This window comes from Carassius gibelio, chromosome A16, assembly GCF_023724105.1.
Source record: "Carassius gibelio isolate Cgi1373 ecotype wild population from Czech Republic chromosome A16, carGib1.2-hapl.c, whole genome shotgun sequence".
Lineage (NCBI taxonomy): Eukaryota > Metazoa > Chordata > Actinopteri > Cypriniformes > Cyprinidae > Carassius > Carassius gibelio.
The window spans coordinates 15,002,774-15,024,628 of record NC_068386.1 but is presented as its reverse complement, the minus strand read 5'-3'; the positions used below and the strand labels follow the sequence as shown (position 1 = coordinate 15,024,628).

Genomic DNA, 21,855 nt, shown 5'->3' with positions numbered 1-21,855 from the left:
CACCCTACGCATGCGCACGCATGATATACCTGGGTGCAGCGCGCCATTTCGCTCAGATTTCATGACTGAAGATGAAGAATTATCAAGGTACGGAACGGCCAGAACCGCAGCATCTCGTTCCCTATTCAGGGAACCAAGGTTACATACGTAACCGAGATGTTCCCTATCATAGGTCACTTCGATGCTGCGGTGACGTCACCACGTATGGGAACGATATACCAAAACGCCTGACGTACCTGATAACTGAGATCCGAGCAAGCATCTGCTCAAGCGGAGAGAACCCGGGAGCCAGGGGCCATCCTCACATCCAGACTGTAGGACTTGATAAAAGTGCTCGGTGAGGACCATCCTGCCGCAGCACAGATATCATCCATAGAAGATCCACTGAGAAAAGCTTGAGAAGAAGCTACAGCTCGAGTGGAATGAGCCTTAATTCCTAAGGGCGAAGCGAGTCCGCGCGCCTCATAGGCCAAAGAAATTGCCTCCACCAGCCAATGGGACATGCGCTGCTTTGTAACCGCATGGCCCCTACTTTTATGTCCAAAGCAGACAAACAGCTGGTCAGATTCACGCCAAGGGGCTGTACGATCCACATAAGTCTTTAAAGCTCTCACAGGGCAAAGACTTAGATCTCCTGACCCAGCCTCAGCAGGTGAAAAAGCTTCCAGAACCACTTGCTGAAAGCAAAAGGGGTTAGATGCGACCTTAGGAACATAGTTAGGCCTGGGCCGCAGCAGCACCTTCACAGAGCCCGGTGCAAATTCCATGCATGAGGGTGAAACAGAAAGAGCCTGTAAATCCCCAACTCTCTTGAGGGAGGATAAAGCCATGAGAAGAAGTGTCTTCAGTGTCAGGAATTTATCCGATACGGTCTCCAAGGGCTCAAACAGATGCCCTGATAAACCTAGCAACACAATGGATAAATCCCATGAAGGAACTCACACAGGTCGGAAAGGCCTCAGCCGTCGCGCACCCTGTATGAAACGAGAAACTAATGGATGACGCCCCACAGAGGCACCGCCTATGTATTCGTGGTAAGCTGAAATGGCTGCCACGTAAACCTTTAAAGTGGCTGGTGTAACGCCATCCGAAAAACGCTCCTGGAGGAACTCCAGCACTGAAGCCACTGGGCAGTAAACTGGATCCACATTATGATTGCCACACCAGGCTGTAAACAGTCTCCACTTGAAAGCATATAAGCGTCTCGTAGAAGCTGCTCTAGAATTCAATATAGTCTCAGTGGTTTCAACAGAAAGACCGGGACATACTAATGCACTCCGCTCAATGGCCACGCCCACAGTTTCCACAGATCTGGCCTCGGGTGCCAAATCAGCCCCTGTGCTTGTGATAATAAATCCTGTCTGAGGGGAATCTCCCACGGAGAGCCCGCTAGCAGACTGATCAGATCCGCAAACCACGGCTGCGTGTGCCATCGTGGAGCCACCAGCAGCAGCTGTTCCACTCTGTCCCGCCGTATTCTGCATAATACCGCTGGGATCAAACGAATCGGAGGAAAAGCATACAGACTGGTCCTGGGCCAGCTGTGAGCTAACGCATCCACGCCCAGGGGCGATGGGGAGCGTAGGGAGAACCATAGCGGGCAATGCGTAGTCATGCTCGACGCGAATAAATCCACTTTCGCTTTGCCGAATATCCGCCATAAAAGATCCACCGTCTGGGGGTGTAATCGCCATTCTCCCTGTTCCAGAGCCTGTCTGGATAGCAAGTCCGCTCCGAAATTCAATCGTCCGGGGACATGAATGGCCCGGATCGACAGAAATTTGTCCCGAGACCACAGAAGAACATGCCTCGCCAGCCTGCACAGGGGGCGAGAGTGCAATCCTCCTTGATGGTTCAGATAAGACACAACCGCTGTGTTGTCTGATCTGAGCAGCACATGACGGCCGATCAGCAGATCCGTGAAATACTGGAGAGCCAGAAAAACTGCCAGTAATTCCAGTCTGTTTATGTGCCAGCCGCGCTGAGCCGCTGTCCATACTCCGTGGGCTGGTCGCCCTCGACACACAGCTCCCCAACCAGTCAAAGACGCGTCCGTCGTGACAGTCTCTCGGAAAGCATACATTCCCAGTCGAACTCCTGACAGGAGAAATTCGGTTGACATCCAAAATTTTAGCGACATCACACACCGCCGTGTCACCGAAATCGTGCGATGCGGGAGACAACGGGGTGAAATATTCCGCCTTTTTGTCCACCACTGAAAGGGGCGCATTTGAAGCAATCCCAGACGAATCACGGGGGATGCTGCTGCCATTAGACCCAAGAGCCTGAGGCACAATCTCACGGTCACCGTGCGACCCGCTTTGAAGTGCCGCACGCATGACGCAATCGACTGAGCGCGCGGGAGAGAAAGCTTCGCTGTCATCGCGCGAGAGTCCAGATCTATTCCCAGAAAAGTTATCTGTTGAGAGGGAGTTAAAACACTTTTCTTGAAATTTGTGCGTAAGCCCAGGCTGTTTAAATGATTCAGCACAAGATCTCGGTGAGAGTGTGCTTGAGTCCGCGATTGCGCTAGCACCAGCCAATCGTCCAAATAATTCAACACACGAACGCCCTGGAGCCGCAACGGGGCCAGAGCTGCGTCCATGCATTTTGAGAAAGTACGGGGCGCTAAAGCCAAGCCAAAGGGAAGAACGCGGTACTGATACGCTTTGCCCTCTAAAGCGAATCTGAGGAACTTCCTGTGTCTCTTGACGATCTGAATATGGAAATACGCATCCTTCAGATCGATCGTAATAAACCAATCGTTTGGTCGGATCTGAGACAGAATAGATTTCACCGTCAACATCTTGAATTTGCTCGGTCTGAGTGCAAGATTCAGACGGCGTAAATCCAGAATGGGCCGTAATCCGCCGTCTTTTTTCGGTACCACGAAATAACGGCTGTAAAAACCTGTCTCCATCTGAGAGGGGTGTACTTCTTCTATAGCCCCTTTGCTCAGCAGAGCTGACATTTCCTGTCGCAGCACCGCCATTTCCGTAGACTTCACCGTAGTGGAAAGAATTCCGCGGAAAGGAGGCGGGCCTTTCCGAAACTGAATGGTGTATCCGTGACAAACCGTGCGTAACACCCATTGAGAAATGCCTGGCAAGCGTTCCCACGCGGCCCGAAACAATATTAGCGGTTTCAAAACTTCCGCTCCCTGCAACGCTGTCATACGCGTTAAAACAACCGGACACGAAAAACCTGTGGTGTTCGTGCACCGGGGAAGCGTATGCGCCAGAGTCGTTGCGTTCCGTTGAGTATAATCCTGAAACGTGTCCACGGCAGGAATTAGGCCAACAGATGGAACATCGGGCTCTGCCGCTAGCGAAAAAGCGGCGGCTGCACGAGCCGTCATAAACGGGCCGTTTGTGTAGGGTCCTTGAGTCGTCCCTCGAACTCCGAAAGCAGGATTGCGCAGAGTGTCTGAGGGAGCGTCTGTCATTACAGCTCGATCCAATGCTGCTCGAGGCGCTGTTTGCGGCGAGACAGTCAATGTTTGAGCATGGGGACTGCAATGAGAGTGTAGGATGCGCGAAAGCGGTCCGACAGCGCTCTCTAGCGGAGGGCACAGTCCCTGGCAAGCAGCAAAAAGATCAGGAGCTGCTATTCGGTACCCGAGAACGAGAGGCTTTAGCCGTCGAGGTCAGGTTCAATCTTTTACGTTGACGCTGGTGCGCCGGAGGAAAAACCCTAGGGCCCCAATCCTTACGAGGAGGCGCCATAGGTGTGGGTTCCTCTCGGGAGGCTGCTCGCTGGAGGTGAGAGGAGGTTGAGCGAGAACGCGCGGGCGCTTGCCGGCGTTCAACCTCCCTGGGTCTGCGGGGAATCAGCTGGCGGAAAGCGGCTGATTGCTGTTTCGCTGCCCTGAACTTCTCCACTACTGACGTGACAGCCTCACCGTAGCGCCAAATCCGTAGCTCTGCGAAGTTCTTTCACTGCCTCCGGTGTGATGCCCTCACCTTCATCCAATTCCTTCAATAACTCCGCTTGGTAGGCCTGAAGGACCGCCATAGAGTGGAGTGAAGCAGCCGCTTGACCAGCCGCCATGTAGGATTTACCCACCAAACTAGACGTGACTCGACACGCCTTCGAAGGAAGAAGGGGGCGAGACTTCCATGCCGCGGCCGAGCTAGGCGCAAGGTGTTCGGCGAGAGTCTCTTCCACCGGGGGCATCATAGTGTAGCCATGGTTCGCCATATCAGAAACGGTGGCGAAATCCGCGGCCGCAGCATTAGTGATCCGCGCCGAAAACGGCTGTTTCCAGGACCTCGAAACCTCCTGGTGGAGGTCCGGGAAAAAAGGTAAAGGCCTCCGGGGCTGTGTAGGTGTCCGACTAGTTAGAAAACGGTCGTCCAGCTTAGAAGAAGGTTGGGCCTCGGCCTTATCAACCTCCCAGTCTAGCCCCAATTTACCCACGGCACGAGAAACCACATCCAACAGCTCACTGTAGGAGGGGGAAACACGCCTCTCCTGTCCGCTAGGAGGAAGAGGGCTAGTGTCGGTCGCAAAGTCCTCAGACCCCGAGGCCGCGGTGGATAAAACATCGTTGTCATAGCGTCCACAACCGAAGGAGACGGCGGCGCATGCCTCCGGTGTGGGAAGTAAATCCTCATTAGAGAAGACGACAGGCTCAGTATAAGTTTTATTCTGCGGCAGGGTAGGGGAGAGCGAGCGATGTGGAGAATATTCCAGCGCTGCGCTGTCCACGAAGTCCATGTCGCCCGTGTCACCCCAGGCCCTCGCCTCGTGCGGTGCCTCGGCAGTCGCAGAGGTGACCTGACGGGGGTTAGACTCGAGGGGGACATTAGAGAATACTTCCACCCTAGAGCGCAGTACTCTGAGCCGCAGGCCATCACAATGGGGACAGGAAGAAAGGCCGCTAAGCGCCGCCTGTGCGTGATGTAAACCAAGACATACTACGCACCTGTCATGAGTGTCCCCCGCCATGATGTACCTGGTACATGGCTCCTTGCATTTGCGAAAACTCATCGCGTCCGCGAAGAGGAGTTAACACTGCTCGAAGAGATCGCTGGAGAACGCGAGATGATAGGGCACAGATGATTCGCTATTCCTGAAGGAATGAAATCTGAGCGAAATGGCACGCTGCACCCAGGTATATCATGCGTGCGCATGCGTAGGGTGGTGCTATGCGCCATTTGGCCAATAGGATTGGCGGGATGGTATAGGGCTTCAGACATTCGTCACACCGGAGGTGTTCCCATACGTGGTGACGTCACCGCAGCATCGAAGTGACCTATGATAGGGAACCCACACACACACAGGGTCAGGCGCAGGGCACAGACGCATCACAGCCATTGACTTTACGATCACAGAGTTTCGGCTCCGCTGATACATCCGCAGGTGGCACAGTAGACCTAGGCCTACTGCCTGACAAAAAGCAGGCTGCAGTCGGGATTTTCCTTTCCTTAAAATAACGGATTACTTTTTTAAAAAAATAACGAAGTTACTGATTACTTACGCACGAAACTAACACGTTAAGTTACACATTTCAGGAAAAAAGTAATTAGAGTACTCTAACGCGTTACTTTGTAACGTGTTACCCACAACACTGTTAATCACCAATAGGATAAGACACAACCGCCTGTGGTTTATGGCCAAAAAAATAAACGCTAAAAAGAAGAAGAAAATAAAGGCAAAACAAAACAAATAATATCCCAGTTATGTTTTCATTCCTTTTCTCTCTAACTGAATGCAATGTTATTTTCGGCCTCATTATTTATTAATAACATTAACAGTGAAACATGCATCTTACTCCGGCAGGTGGGGTGGGGTGGATGGAGCTTAGTATAATAAAATCAGAAAAATAAGTCTTCATGCATATTAAGAAAGAATTGTACACAAGCATTTCCAAGACTGTCAAAGTTTATTTAAAAATAAAGCAATTCATGAATTATTTTCTTGTACTCATTTATTTAGCCTACAAATTAAAATTATAAAAATAACTTTATTTTTATCATTATTATATATTATTATACAGGTTATGCATAAGAATTTTTTATCCAAAACAATTTACAACCGAGGAAAAAATTACTCCAGAGTTAGTCACAATGACAGGTTTATTGTACAATAATAATCAAGTGCTATAATAAGATTATTCCTTTATTATTATTAAACCTAATCCACACAATAATATTCAATAAAAATGTATGTTAACAGGAGCTTGCTGCATGAATCCGTGAGTACGGTTTACAGATCCGTGGGAACGGATTGCGAAAGGTTGCGCATGGATTATGAATTTGTGGGTACTGATTCAAAAACCGAGGGTACGGTTTACAAAATCTGTGCTCACGGATTGGAAATTCGTGGGCACGATTTGTTAAACCGAGGGAACGGTTTATAAACTGAGGGGATGGATTGCAAAACCGTCGCCACGGATTGATTTTTTTTCTCCTACAGGTGACGTGCGTGGCTCCGTAGGATATCGACAGAGAAACAAAGAAAATAAAATGTAATGCCAAATGGCTGACGGGTCATGACTCATGAATGGCTTGTGTTTGATTACAAGAATGTCGTAATGCTTTGTCAGGATTGCTGCATGTAAGTTACGCAAAAGAAAAAAAACAAAACAAGCAATTTCGTGATGGGAACTAATCATTTTAAATTTGAGTCAGTGTATATTTTGTTGTATGCATTGTACTTTTTCATGTGTTTTTCATGCCAACAATGTTAATGAAATGATCAAATTCATTCAGTGGCACTCATCATTTGTTATTTTTACCGAAAAAAAAAAATGGCTAGTGGAAATTCTGATTGGCTGGTAACTTTAGAAAGTTACCAGCCACATTGGCTGGTGATCAAAAAAGTTAATTTAGAACCCTGAATGTAATGTAATGTAGTCTCTGCTCTCGGTGGGATGAATTAGGGAGCTTGCATTGTGAAGGGCTATGTTTGGAAATGGCGGTACTGAGTACCGGTGCGTACCGGCCCACTTAAAGCACTGGTTCAGTAGATATTATTGCTTATCAAGTGTGATGAAATGATATGGTTTTCTAATAACTTTTCCCATATTGCATACCTTTATCTTTTCTCTTCCACTGAAGCTAATTACTAACAAATGTTAACTCAAGAACATGTGAACACAATACAACGCTGAACTTCATTCTCCAGTCTGAGGCAACTTACACCCGGCGTAACTTGATTCACAGTGGTGTCCATATTTGGACCACAGCTAATTTAGAGAGAGAAAGGAAAAACTTGACATGACATCTCCCTCATTTTTGATTTATTCAAACCTCACATGTCTTCAATCTGATGCAACACAACAGGAAGATTTCTGGTCAGCTGTATGGATGTTAGGACTGTTTACAAAGGCTGAGAACAACGAAGAAGGTAATGTAAGATGGTCCTCACCTGCACCTGCATTTAAAATGCATTGCAGAATCATGTTTAGAATGTAGGACCATATGTCCCAAAGGCAATAAAACCTGAAATCAGCTACATGATGGAGACCAGCCAATACTCCAAACAAAACAGATTAAGTGTCTATAACTGCAAAAAGTTTTCTGTGAAGGTAGGAATATGGAGAGGATATATTATTAGCTCGGTAGCAGAAGTCAATGGAAAGTCCACCATGAGGATGCATGAACAAGTATGTGTGTGTGGTGGATTCCTGACAGTTCTACTGCAGCTTCAACCCAAAGCCATTAGCTTCACTAGAATGAGAACTACAGTCTTCTCAGTTTAACAGTATTTGAGGATTACTGATACACAATATCATCCGAAAGGACACACTATAGAGGACTGGCTTACTGTATATTCATAGTTCCCTATTTTTCTATCATGATTACGTTGAGGGGGAAATTCCTTTTAGCCAACTCAACACAGGAAAACCAAAGCATGTGAAAGTAAATAGAGTGCAAAAAATTGATAAAGGCAGAGTATTTTCAGCTTAGTAATGATAAATCTGTAGATAAGGCTGATTTTGACTCATTTTAGTAAAGAATTTCAGGCAGAGCACTGGGGTTCTGGGGTGTTTACGATCATAAGTTCCATCGTTTAAACATATAGTTTAACACATGGCCATGTACATAGAAAAAATACATTTTCAAGCAGGGACCATGTTTCGGAAACAGGTGTGTCTAGCTTGTTACTTTCTACAATGATGCATCACAGTAATGTTCATCAGTGAGTTATGTGGTTGTACAGGAAACACTCTGTAACAATTAAGTCTGTGAGATTTCAGGAAACATGTCAGCCAAGAACCACAGTCATAATGTATCCTAACGGTTAAAGCACCAGCTTTATACAGTGTGCAGTGGTTATAACTTATGATAATACGGGGGATACTACAGCAAAAGTGTGAGGAGTGGTTATTTTTTAAGATCACAGATGAGTTAGATGGTCAATGTAAGGCATTTTAAATTTCTGCACTACTCAACATGTCAAAAGAAAGGAAAACATTTTTATTTTTAAAGTGTGAAACCAAGGAAGTAACATCACAAGACATGGAAAGTCTTATCAAATTTTACTGAGACCCCTAACAAGATAGCTAGACTCACAGCAAAGTCAAAATTTAATAAAATGAAGATTGAAAAGGTTGTAACAAATATATAACAAAATAATTGTGAAAAATCATGTCTAAAATACATTCAAGATAAGTATAATTCCTACACAAATACTGAGACAAATGTAATAAATGTTGCATAATTCTCTACAAGTGCTAATTTCATCTCACAATACAATGGCAGCAGACACTAAACTTTTATAATTATTAAAATCATATTATTACACATAATATGACAGTGCAATAGCATGTAATACAATGTAGTAAATACAATGGCAGTACCCTCAAAATAACTCCTTTGTTCTTTATCTATCCCTTCGGGTACTAATGCACTGTTTAGAAGAAGCCCTTTCGATAACTGTTTTCTTTGGATTAATCTAGTATTGCATTAGATGGGTGTACTTCCCCCACCCCCGCACAAAAAGCTTTAGACTTAAGAAAGGGTTCTCACTAATAAAACGTCATTGCATTTTCTGGTGAAAACTTTATGCAATTGAACAGTAAAGCGATGCGCTGGCTACCAATGTTATGCTATAGGATAATTACAGAAAATTACAATCACCTACAAGAAAAAAGAGACAATCATCAGCTATTTAAATGATGTCAGTGTGAATGTAATTTTAGGCAGTGAAGGTGTTGACAGTGTTAACAATATCCAAAGTAAATTTGGAGCTACATTTATGTATAAAATTTCATGAGCTTTATAAAAAGTTATGAAAATAGTAACATATTTCTTTTTAAAATACATACATGCCCCATTGACATATGTATAACGAGTGCTTGATAATAACTAGAACTTGAGATTTATGATTACATTGGCAAAATTCAATCCTGAAATTGTACTTTGATTAAAAAAAATATATATATATATATTGAAAAATACACACTCTGGAGATGTAATGCAACATGTGATGAAAATTTGAAGGATTTCAATTTTCTCACAAATGCCACTTTCATCTCCATGAAATTTAGTATCATCACCATCTGAATAGGAAACTAATTTACTAATACGTTTACTGAAAACTGTGCATGCGGGGGTTACATGTTAGTAGGCCTATATATATAATCCAAAGCTTCAAAAAGTTTTTTAGATAATGCTATCTTTTTTTCAATATAGTGTTAGTACCCTCCATAGTCCTGCATGTGATGTAACACAAAACAGAGTTAAGGTTATATTTGGTTTAAAAGAAGCACAAAAAGCTCTGCAATACAAGAAGCTACTAAAACAACAGAATGTTTTATATGTGAAAAATCATACAAAAAACAAACAAAAAACAATTGGAAATAAAGTACAATAGTGATTATTTTGGTCATCCAAAGATGCTTATATAAATGGTATTGGAGGCACAGTCCCTCTGCAACAACCTGAGGTGATTTCTTCGAAGGCACAAAATCAAAGCATTGCCACTATATCACAGCATTTTGTTTTTTGTTACAGAAGCGTTTTGCCCTGTGAAAAAAAAAATGTCAAAGGTCTTTCAGTGAAAGTAAAAGCATTTGTATGAACAAGACACAAATGAAAAAATAAGTAATTCCACCAGTTACATTAATTAAATGTAATGGTCTTTATTTTTCTAACAGGACAGAAGGAAAATATCATCCTAACTTATTAAACCCAACTTTGTAAAAAGCACTCACCTTATTCCAATGAATAAAATGACGATACTTCCACCAGCAATTGCGAGTAAAGCAATAGCCCAGTCAGGAAAATCTGATGAATATACATGTAAAAAGATAAAGGAAAATTAAAGATTTTAAGGTGAAAAGGCATAAGACTTTTAAAGGCTAAACCTTTACCGTTGCCTTTGCGGTTGCCATCTTGTTCATCCACTGATGTATTATTTCTTGTCAAGGTGTCACGTGCTCCTGGATGTTTTATGGATCTTGTAACTTTAGACAAATACACACAAAAGCATACTTAAAATTCACAAAAGTATTAGTTTCTAGAGTATGTATGGTGAGAAGATTAAAATTGCTTACCTTGATAATTGATACTGCAGTTACACTGTAACAGAAGAGGGAAAAAATGTTAGAACCTCGTCTGCCCTGATTGACATACCTTTTAGAGCCACACAGACAGACTTCTTTGTTTGTAAATGAAACAGACACATTCATTGCTACTACCTTGGCACATATAAGTTCCCATTTCAGGTTCTCGCAGACACTCAATGACAGCTTCTGGGGCGTTACATCCACTACCACTGGTAACCTCTTTCCATCGGCATTCGGAGTTGAGTCGATAATAAACGTACCATTCTATACAAAGAACAGCAATCCGAGGAGTTATAAAACAATTGTGCTCAAATGATATCTTCACCAATTAAATCCAGAAAGCAAACGTTCCCACCTGATAGTACCACCCGTGTTCGCAATCTTCAGAGCATGGTATGTCCGCTGGTACCGTGTAGGTGTATCCATGATGGGGCGCGCGCAGGCTGTCGCACGATGTTTCCTGATTTGCTGGGCATTCTGATGGATGAGAAATACAAAACCCCATTTAACTACACGACATGTTTAATATTTTTTTATGATTCATTATCGGTGTTCAGACTAGTAATGACCAATGTACGGAGTTCAACCACGCTTTAGCTTTTATGAAGAAATTCACGTTTGTTACAGTGGGACAAATCTTACCGTTAGATGCCGCTGAGCTCGCAAGAATAAAAACAAATGCTAACAGTATTATCTTTAAACCGGCCATCAGATGGATCACTGCTGCTGTCACGAACGCGCAGGCTGCTCTAGCCTTGCCACTCATACTGGTGTGGGCTAGGAACTGATGTAGTTTAAATAGGACACGAAAACGTTCAGTGGGCTGGGGGAGGGGGGGTGTATTGTTCAGAGACAACAAATAAAGATATAAAGAAAAGATGGTACTGGCGTCTTTATTCCATGTGGCACACAAAGCATGTCTCCATTACCAACACTTCCTCTAGGGAATGCACTTCATTTTATACAATACATTACTGCCACCTACAGGCATAAATCAGTACTCATCACAATAGATACTCATTACATCTCTTTTCCTTTTTTTTTTTTTTTTTTTTTTTTTAACACATTAAATTCACAATTACTAATAATTCACATCAGCCCAACTGTAAAAAAAGTACAATCAGTTCATTTCATAAGTCCATTCGAACAGGAGCTTTTCGAACTCGATTAGTTCTCCGTAAAAGAGGCATGTCAGTCTTTGGTACAGATAACTCGAGTTCCCGAATTTCTTCTGCAGAATTAAACGTACCTGGAGATAGCATTTCATGATGTTGCAGATCAACAGAGGGCATTTCACAAGACTGCAGTTCTGCAAACAGGTTTGACTCATCAACAGGAGGACATTTCTCTGCAGTCTTAATCAAGCTCTGTCGATTTCTCCGCAATTTCTGGCCATCTTCTGTTTGAACCAGATATGATCTCGGATTTACCTCTTTTAGGATTGTAGCTTTCCTTTTCCATCCATTAGGCTCCGCAATTCTAACAGTATCTTGTTCAGAAAGAGGTTTCAGATGTCGAGCTCCCTTGTCATAATATTCTTTCTGTTTCTCTTTAAGATGTTGCATCTCTTTCAACAATAGACTGTTGTTTTCTGTTTTCAGGGATACTTTTGGCAGTGTATCACGCAGTTTTCGGTTCATCAATAACTCCCCAGGAGATAATCCACAACTGAGTGGAGAAGAACGGTAACTCAGAAGAGACAGATTGATATCAGACCTGCTTGCTGCGGCTTTTTTCATAAGTCTTTTTACAATTTGTACCCCTTTTTCTGCTTTACCATTTGCCTTTGGATAAAGTGGGCTTGAAGTAGTATGTTTAAAACCGTACTGTTCCGCAAACAGTTTGAATTCAAAACTAGTGTACTGAGGACCATTGTCACTTTGCACAATATGAGGAATTCCATGCCTTGCAAAGATGCTTTTCATGCGTTGAATCATGTCATTTGATGTTGTGTGATGGAGCTGTTCAACTTCAGGATAATTGGAATAATAATCGATAACCACCAGATAATCCTTACCATTCAACTGGAAAAGATCAGTTCCTACTTTTTGCCACGGTTCAGTAGGATGAGCAGCTATCATCATAGGTTCTTTGGCCAGTTTATAATGATGACTTAGATAGATGTCACATTGATTGATGTATTTCTCAATGTGCACATTAATTCCAGGCCAGAAAACAGCTTGTCTAGCTCTTCTCTTGCATTTTTCGATACCAAGATGTCCCTCATGAATTCTACGAAGCATGTCGTGGCGCATTGATACTGGGATGACAATTCTGTTCATTCTCAACAACATGCCCTCAACCACACTCAGTTCTGCCCTTAAAGGAAAGTACTGTGGACACTTGCCTTTGATCCATCCATGTTGAAGGTATGCAATAACCCTCTGCAATTCAGCGTCCTTTGCAGTTTCCTCTGCGATCAGCTTTAACATCTCATCTGAAACTGGTAACGCTGAATACACCATACTCACATGTCTCTCAACTTCGTCCATTTTGCTGATCTCCGAAGCTACTGGTGCTCGAGACAGTGCATCAGCCACAATAAGATACTTTCCAGGTGTATAGACTAGATTCAGATCATATCTTTGTAATTTCATAATCATGCGTTGAATTCGAGGTGACATATCATTTAAGTTCTTTTGAATGATGGAGATTAATGGCTTATGATCCGTCTCTACTGTAAAAGTAGGTAATCCATAGACATATCCATGAAATTTTTCACAGCCAAATACTAAACCCAAAGTCTCCTTCTCTATTTGTGAATATCGTCTTTCAGTCTCTGTCATAGATCGAGAAGCATAGGCCACAGGTCTCCAGGAATCCTCAAAGGCCTGAAGAAGCACCGCCCCCAATCCATCCTGAGAGGCGTCTGTAGAGATCTTAGTTGGTCGTGTGTGAGCAAAAAAAACAAGGACAGGTTCAGTAGTAAGAGTCTCCTTTAACTGCTTCCATTCTTGATCATGTACTGAAGTCCAGACAAACTCCTGATCATTTTGTAACAACTTTCTCATATGGGTAGTTTTAGCTGACAAATTTGGCAGAAATTTGCCCAGGAAGTTCACCATTCCCAAAGCACGCAGAATTCCCTTCTTATCCGTAGGTGGAGGCATATCAAGGAGAGCTTGCACTTTTGCTGGATGTGGCTCCACACCTTTTGCAGACAGCTTGTCCCCTAAGAATGTAATCTCTGTGACTCCAAATTGACACTTTTTCTGATTGAGCTTTAAATCATGTGCTCGAACTCTTTCCATCACTTTTACTAAGCGCTGATTATGTTGTTGAATGGTGGACCCCCACACCACAATATCATCAATATATACTCGAACACCCTCTAGACCTTCAATAAGGGTTTCCATGGCTCGATGAAAAATCTCAGGAGCTGATTTTATTCCAAAAGGAAGTCGAAGAAAACAATATCTCCCAAAGGGAGTATTAAATGTACAATACTGGCTACTCTCAGAATCCAATCGGATCTGCCAGAATCCTTGAGATGCATCTAATTTGCTAAAAAACTTAGCTCCTGACATGTCACTAATGATCTCTTCACGAGTGGGTATCTGGTAATGTTCTCGTTTGATGCTATCATTGAGGTTTTTAGGATCTAAGCACACTCTTAAGTCACCATTAGGCTTCTTCACACAAGTTATAGAATTTACCCAGTCTGTAGGTTGTTCAATCCGTTGTATGATTCCTGATTGGGTCATGCGATCCAATTCCTTTTTCAAGGCCTCACGCAGAGGTGCAGGGACCCGCCGGGGAGCATGAATGACTGGAGAAGCATCATCTTTCAGTTGTATTTTATAGGTAAATGGCAGTGTGCCTTGACCTTCAAAAACATCTGGAAATTGTTTGACAATGTCAGTTATATTGTCACAGACAGGCTGTAAGACTACGGTTTCCCTGTTGACTTGATACACTCTTTTAACCAAATGAAGGTCTTCACATGCTCTATCTCCTAAAAGAGATTCATGACCATTGGGAACTACAACAAACATCAAACTCTTCATCTTTCCTTTTACTTGTATGTTTAGTCTGCATATTCCTCGCGTTTCAATTGGTTGTCCATTATAGGCTTTGAGGGGAACTGTACGTTTTTTAATTAGAGGTTTTTCCTTCAGTACTTTTACATCTCTGACATTAATTAAATTCACTTTTGCACCCGTGTCTAATTTAAAGGGTACTACGGTCCCATTAACTACAAGAGGAACAATCCACATCGAAGACTTGACTGAATCATCACTTGATACACACGTTTCAGCATCCAGATTTACTTTCTCTTCAGAAACCATGTTCACATAAAATGAGTCGCTCAAATCACTGTCATCTGCCTCCTCCACTAAATGCACTTTATTTTCCCTCTTCATATCTTTTGAAAAACACATTTTTGCAAAGTGGTTGGGGCCATTACACTTAGAACATCTTTTTCCGAAAGCTGGGCACTGTCTGAATTTATGTTTGATCCCACAGCGCTTGCATGAGAATGTTTCATTATCATCATCTCTAAAACTTCTTGTGTTACCTCTTCTCTTGTCTCTGAATGAAATAGCATCAACTTCTACACTGGGAAATGACATAGCGGCTGTATTAGTTCCATCAAACTGCTTCACTTGCTGTCTCGCTACTTCACTGGACTGACACAATTTAACAGCATAATCCAAGGTGAGTTCTGATTCTCGTAACAATCTTTCTCTCAGTTTCTTCTCATAAATACCAAAAACAATCTGATCACGAATCATTGAATCTCTCAATTCATTAAAGTTACAAGTCTTTGCTTTTATCTTGAGATCAGTCAGAAAGTAATCAAAAGCCTCTCCTTCATGCTGCACACGTGTTCTGAACACATATCGTTCATATGTCTCGTTCTTCCTTGATAAACAATGAGCATCAAATTTTTCCAGTACCTTATCCAGTTTCTTCTTGTCTGCCTCTTCATCAAAATTAAAGGTGTTATAGACTTCCACAGCATCTGCTCCAGCAATGGTAAGTAACAGGGCGATTTTTCTTTCATCCACAGCCGCTTTTTGTCCAATAGCAACCACATACAACTCAAACTGCTGTTTGAAAGTCCTCCAATGTGCATCAACATTTCCACACAACTTCAACGACCGCTGCACGTGCTATCAGCAGCGAATCTGTTTATAGGTCTCTGCAGAGCAAAAGGGGGCGTTTATCACCATGTGGGTGTTTTGAAACTGCTGGGTGTTTCTGAATCATGCAATCTAAATGATCCCCCTTACCCAACCTCCAAGTATAGGTCTCTGCAAGAAAGTAATGGGAGTTACAAGATCAAGGTGTTTTTACACCATGATACCTGATTGGTTGATGTAATAGTGACGTTAGGTTTAGGGGTGGGGTTGGGTAAGGGGGATCATTTAGATTGCATGATTCAGAAACACCCAGCAGTTTTAAACCACCCACATGGTGATAAACGCCCACTTTTGCTCTGCAGAGACCTAAGTCTCCCCAACCTCACCCCTAAACCTAACGTCACTATTACATCAACTAATCAGGTATCATAGTGTAAAAACACCTTGATCTCATAACTCCCATTACTTTCCTGCAGAGACGTATACTTGTAGAAAAGCGTCTGAAGACGTCAGCAGCTGGAATGTCACGTGCTGTTATCTCAAACTTATCATCCTGAAGCCGTAAATGATATCACCTACAATACGATGATATTTCACTTAGTGCCTTTATTAGATCTCTGGTCCTTTCTCATTAGCCACTTGATATCACTATGTACTGTACTAAATACAGATACAGAAGATTAAACGCAGAGATGTGCATCCATTCACATCAGGAAAATTGGTATCAACATTCATAAGTTAAAAATGCCTTATATTCTCAGTTTACATTAAAGTGTGAAATTGAAGAGAAAAGTCAACTTTTTTAATCGCTAATAGCTTCCTTAGCGAATTCAAAAAAACATGCCCACATCAATAGACGTGTTTGCATGATTGTTCTTGTATGTGAGGTGTGTCACTAAAAGGTCATCAGCAGAGTAAATTTTTACATGATGTTGCTCTTTGGTTCCTCATCTTGAGTTCAAATTTTGCAGTTGAGATCAAATTCACTATTCAGATATGATTAGCTGATTGACACTGGTATTTCATGTTGACAGAGCCACAATGTTAATATTTGTGAGCAGAGCTATCTATGAGATCACATGATGAGTCACAGCCAGTACAACTCTCACGGTGCTGCTCGTCTTCTCAGCTTCACAACTTTGCAATTGTTTTACATTGTAAATATAACGTACACATCAATATAAATCAAAGGCTATAGTATAGACAACCCAATCTCATGAAAGTGTGCTAGATACGGGTAAGTGATGGATTTTATGAAGCTTTTATGAAATACAAAAGATGCATTAGCCTACTCTTATCTGTATGATTAAAAATGACAAATATTTTATGAGAAAATGATTGTAGCGGTGCCTCCATCTGTCACACAGGAGCCCAAGCACACTGTTCAGCTTCCACACTCCGCACAACATGCACACTTTTTTTCTAGACTAACATTAGATTGAGCTGCCATGTAAAGTTACTACATACATATCTCAGATGATAAACCATACTTGAGGTCGATGAATGTTAGCATATGGATGCCCTGCCCAATGTACTATAGACCAGTGGTTAAGGATTTGTCCATCATGGGCAGTGATTTCACAACTTCATGTGGAATTTTTTTTTTCTCCTGCGACTAAGCAACTAATACAAATTTGGTAATGTGCATATAAACAGCCTTTTAATTAGCAGAAAAATCATGGCAAGACATGCAAACAAAAGAAAACCAAACTGGAGGCGAGAACATATATTAATCAAACATTTGGAGTTGGGCTAACCTCCAAACCAAACCAAACCAATTAGAAAAAGTGTTTCTAAAATGTGTATATTCCGAGGTAGATTGCTATAGCAACAGCCATTTTAGGATAGTTCAGATTTGGCCTTAGTGGCTTAGGAGTCCTCTTCACTACTCCTAATGTTTCACAGATTTAGGAGCTAATTTTTGCACAAAGATGCTTTGTGAAATTCCCTTAGAGCATTCTAAATTCCCAAATTCCCTTTGGAGTCTATTACAGCACCACCTGCGTCCCATTGTATATGTCTATTTAAGTGCAGTAACTGGTGTCTCATGTTGTCAGATCGTTGTGGTTCTTCCCTGTGTTCTGTTCCCTTGCTGTGTTGGATCGTGGATTCCCTCTTTGTTCTTCGTTGTGTCTTCCTGTACTCAGCTATGTGTCTCATACACACATTAATGATTTCAGGCTGAATTCACAAACATTCTATTACAATTACTATTACTGTAACTCTTACTATTGTGATAACACTTTCACTGTATTTAATGTCAAGACAGATTCCTTTGGGTTTACAGACAAAGTTGGCATGAAAAAACAGTTGTAACTGACTTTGCTAATTTATTATGAAATGATCAAATCTGAGTATTACTGGCGGCCTTGTATATGCTATATGGATAAAAGGATTGGAACACCTGACCTTTAGACCGACAGGGATTGTATTGGCATTGCATTCTAAATACATTAATATGGAGCTGGTCCCCCATTGCTGCTATAACAACTTCCACTCATTAGGGAAAGCTTTCCACAGGATTTTGGAATGTTTCTGTGGGAATTTTTGCCCATACTTTCAGTAGAGTATTTGTGAGCTCAGGCATTGATATTGGACGAGAAGGCCTGGCTCACAATCTACATTCTAGTTTATCCCAAAGGTGCTTGATGAGATTGAGGACAGGGCCCTGTGCAGGTTCTCATCCAAAAACTCCAGCATATTTATTTGCTAGACATGACTGGAACTTTAAATGGGACTGGGTTCAATGGTCAGTTGGAAAAAAATAAATAAAAAAAATAGCTTTTTAGCAGCAAACACTTAAGATGGGTTTGGTGCACAAAAGGTAAAAAAAGTGTCTTATTTGTACAGTGAAATATACTGCTAGATCTTTAATGTGCTGGATCGCACTACATCCGACACTTGGCATTGTACTTGATGATGTGAGGCTTGCATGCAGCTGCTTTGCCAAGGAAACCCATTCCATGAAGTTTCCACTGCACAGTTTTTTGGTGATATTAATGCCAGTGGACATTTGGAACTATTCATTTTAAACTTTTAAATACTAGGTATATGTGTATTATATAAAAATGATATACACACAGATAACTCACAATAAAAGCACTAACAGGGATTAAGAAAATTATACATTCAGTAAACTGAGGAATCATTTTCTTTAAACTGAACTGCACCTTATACTGAAGGCTTAATAAATGGCTCCATAGCATTCACAAATCAAATCTGTTGGAAGAAATTCAATCAATTGTATCTGTAGTTTATGTTTGCACTGCCTGTTAACTTTTCACGTCACTCTCTATGCAAAAGCTCCTCGTGTATGAATTTCATTCCGCACGCTGTAGCCTCATTTAAGCTCTGCCCAATAAAATATCACGTCCTGTCTGAATTTATAGCGCCATTGTCTCAGCCTGACAGCGCCTCATCATTTCCGCATTTGGCTGCAGGAATGGTTAGGAGCAGCACAGCCATGAAACCAACGCCGTTCTCCGTTTTTATGTTCGCGATAATTACATTAACGGGATATAGTCAGGTTTCTGGAAAAAATGAAGGTAAGAGTTAGCTGTATCGAAAAAAAAAACATAGCATTATAAAACTTAATTACCAATAAGCGTGGTGAACTCCCGTAACGTATCTAAATTATCACTGCTGAAAACGAAACGAATCCAATTTCTACCTAACATTTCGACCTATCTACTCTCGAAATATGTTGTTATTAAATGGTATCTTGTGTTTATCAGAATGTCCTGCAGAGCAGGAGACCTCATGTGAGAGTCTGCGCACGACTGAGGGATTCACTTACCCCGTGCCCTTGAACATCCCAACCGGAGACTGCGAATATTCGTGGCATCTGGTGGTAGGCACGTTTGGTTGTTAAGAACAAAATTGTTCCAATATAATATAAGAAAAGTAAAATGAATTTGAAATGACTTCTTTGGTTCTTTGCCTAGAATGGAACATGTGTTGCTCATTCAGATGGGAAAAAGTTAAGACCTGTTGTGGCTATGACGTCCCAGAATGTGACAGTAAGCGCCTGCGAGGACCTGCAGTGGCAACTTCACTGTGACGACATTCAGGTATTAACAACTAATGTGTATATTTCATACAAGCCAATCAGTACTAAATGCATCAAGCAAACCTGAGGTTTTAACATTTTTTTTTTCCCGTTACAGTTTCACTGTACTATCAATTACACAGGTAAATATTAAAAAGTCTCACATCATATACATGCACCTTGAAATTATTTTTTCTAATTCAGTGTACATATTATGCATTTGTGTGTGTTTGTCTGAAGTTACAGGCCTTGAGAGAACACAAGATGGCAACCATAATGGTAAAGTGTACCAAAAATGAAGTAAAGTGTAGCAGTCAAGTTAGTTTAAATGTTTATTGTTATTGACTATGTGTTGGCTTTGTATTATATCAATTTTAATACTTAAATTCAAGTTCCATCTGTTTTCTATTTACATATAGACTATATTTCAGCTGGTTTACCTGGATGGGGTACTGCTTTAATTGGGACTGTCATTGGGATCGGAATGGTTGTTGGATTGATTGCTGTTTGGTTTCATCATCGAAACAAGTGAGTTAATTTAACTGCTTTTAATATTTACAATTAATGTTGTCATTCTGTCTAACTTGAAACTTCTGAAGGCCATTCAGCCTTTATAGATGTGTACATTATCATAGTTGTTACATGTTACCCAATTCAAAGGAGGTGTCCTTCAAAGAGTGCATTCGAATGCCAATTACATGTGGCGCGACAAATGCTGTCCCAATTCGAAGGCTTCTTAAATTTGACCTATAATTGCAGAGGATACAACATAAAGATCCCTTGTGGCCTTGCATGCCCCAGAAATCATTGTGCGCCTGTGACAAAAGGATTAATTTGAGGAAAAATTATGGATTACACTTTGAAATGTAAGAATTATTTTCTTCTTACTCAGATAATGTAATTATGTAATAATCAGGGTCGCTTTAAGACCTCACTGGGCCCCAGGGCTATGACTTACTGCAGGGCTCCCATCACAATAATGATATATAGTTTAAATGGGATTTTTATCATATCACAATTTTTGATGCACTGAAATTTGAATAATTCTTGTTATTAATTTCAGTATCACAAAACTTCATACTAGCATTAGTAAAAACAAGCTTATTGAAGACACGTAAAGTCACAAATTACAACAGGACAAAGATACATAAGAAATCGACCTACTCATCCCAACGTACAAATAAACTGAATAGTCTTCAGTGTATAAATGCGAAAAAGAACTCAAATTTAGTCAGGCGCTGTATGAACTGGCCATTTACCAAAATTAATTCTGCCCTTCTGCTTAAAGGGTTAGTTCACCCAAAAATCTAAATTATGTCATCAATAACGCACCCTCATGTCATTCCAAACCCGTGAGACCTCCGTTTATCTTCGGAACACAGTTTAAGATATTTTAGATTTAGTCCGAGAGCTCTCTGTTCCTCCATTGAAACTATGTGTAGGATGTCTACTGTCCATGTCCAGAAAGGTAAGAAAAACATCATCAAAGTAGTCCATGTGACATCAGAGGGTCAGATAGAATTTTTTTAAGCATCGAAAATACATTTTGGTCCAAAAATAGCAAAAACTACGACTTTATTCAGCATTGTCTTCTCTTCCAGATCTGTTGTGAGATTTCAAAACACTGCAGTTTAGTGATATCCGGTCCGCGAATTAATCATTTGATGTAACCGGATCTTCTTGAAACAGTTCACCAAATCGAACTGATAAGCGTCTCCAAAATTATCTGCTCCATCTGCCCAGTCCACTTGTTGTTCGACAACTTGCACTTCAGCATCAGCTTTAGTAAAACAGCTTAATAGCTGGGGTTTTCCCCTGTTTTGTCTTTGAAATATTTTTCCTTTTTGAGCTCCTCTCTCACATTTTTTAAAAATTTTTTATAGCTTTTTTACTTTTCGAAGATTGTCCTTTGTGTGTCCATTTCCAGATTACACCAGAACGAAGTTAAGAGTGTAGGTGAATGTGGACATCAGGCGCAGTGATCAGCTGATAGATAGGCCTACGTGCACGGGTGGTGCAAAACTCAAATATAGAATAAATGCATTGGTAAACCAAATACAAAAACATGATGTTTCAGTTTGTAATGGTAATGCATGGAATTACAGAAAAGCTCCACTAAATAATAGCACTAATAAGTTGGGGGTGTGGTGGGGCTTTGGCGATTGGTGCCACCGATGGCCAGTCAATCTACTCCACAGCAA

General features: G+C 41.5%; 2 protein-coding genes across 3 annotated transcripts in view; one reads left to right on the top strand and one right to left on the bottom strand.

The window, feature by feature from the left end:
- Positions 1-21,855, top strand: part of LOC128030976 (uncharacterized) — a 39,128-nt gene that overhangs the window by 15,366 nt on the left and 1,907 nt on the right. Inside the window, exons 1-6 of one of the 2 annotated variants that reach the window (XM_052619086.1) lie at positions 18,570-19,151; positions 19,341-19,456; positions 19,551-19,676; positions 19,773-19,797; positions 19,895-19,933; positions 20,074-20,182. In XM_052619086.1, the coding sequence (XP_052475046.1) occupies positions 18,863-19,151; positions 19,341-19,456; positions 19,551-19,676; positions 19,773-19,797; positions 19,895-19,933; positions 20,074-20,182 (704 nt within the window). In that variant the 5' untranslated portion in view covers positions 18,570-18,862. Of the gene's footprint in view, positions 1-18,569; positions 19,152-19,340; positions 19,457-19,550; positions 19,677-19,772; positions 19,798-19,894; positions 19,934-20,073; positions 20,183-21,855 lie in introns of those variants that run through there. The other variant, XM_052619087.1, reaches the window with a different exon arrangement.
- LOC128030977 (uncharacterized) lies at positions 9,746-15,618 on the bottom strand. The gene is made up of 7 exons (XM_052619088.1): positions 11,162-15,618; positions 10,875-10,996; positions 10,652-10,783; positions 10,508-10,532; positions 10,325-10,417; positions 10,166-10,238; positions 9,746-9,977 (listed from the first exon to the last, which is right to left on the bottom strand). The coding sequence occupies exons 1-7, from the start codon at positions 11,283-11,285 to the stop codon at positions 9,935-9,937; spliced, it is 612 nt and encodes a 203-aa protein (XP_052475048.1). The 5' UTR covers positions 11,286-15,618; the 3' UTR covers positions 9,746-9,934.

Bases quoted from the DNA above. Each gene is read 5' to 3' on its own strand.
- LOC128030977 (XM_052619088.1), bottom strand. From the start codon at position 11,285: ATGAGTGGCAAGGCTAGAGCAGCCTGCGCGTTCGTGACAGCAGCAGTG. The intron at 10,418-10,507 runs GTAAGCAATTTT...ATTTGTCTAAAG, and splicing joins CTGCAGTATCAATTATCAAG to TTACAAGATCCATAAAACAT. The intron at 10,239-10,324 runs GTAAAGGTTTAG...TATATTCATCAG, and splicing joins TGGCAACCGCAAAGGCAACG to ATTTTCCTGACTGGGCTATT.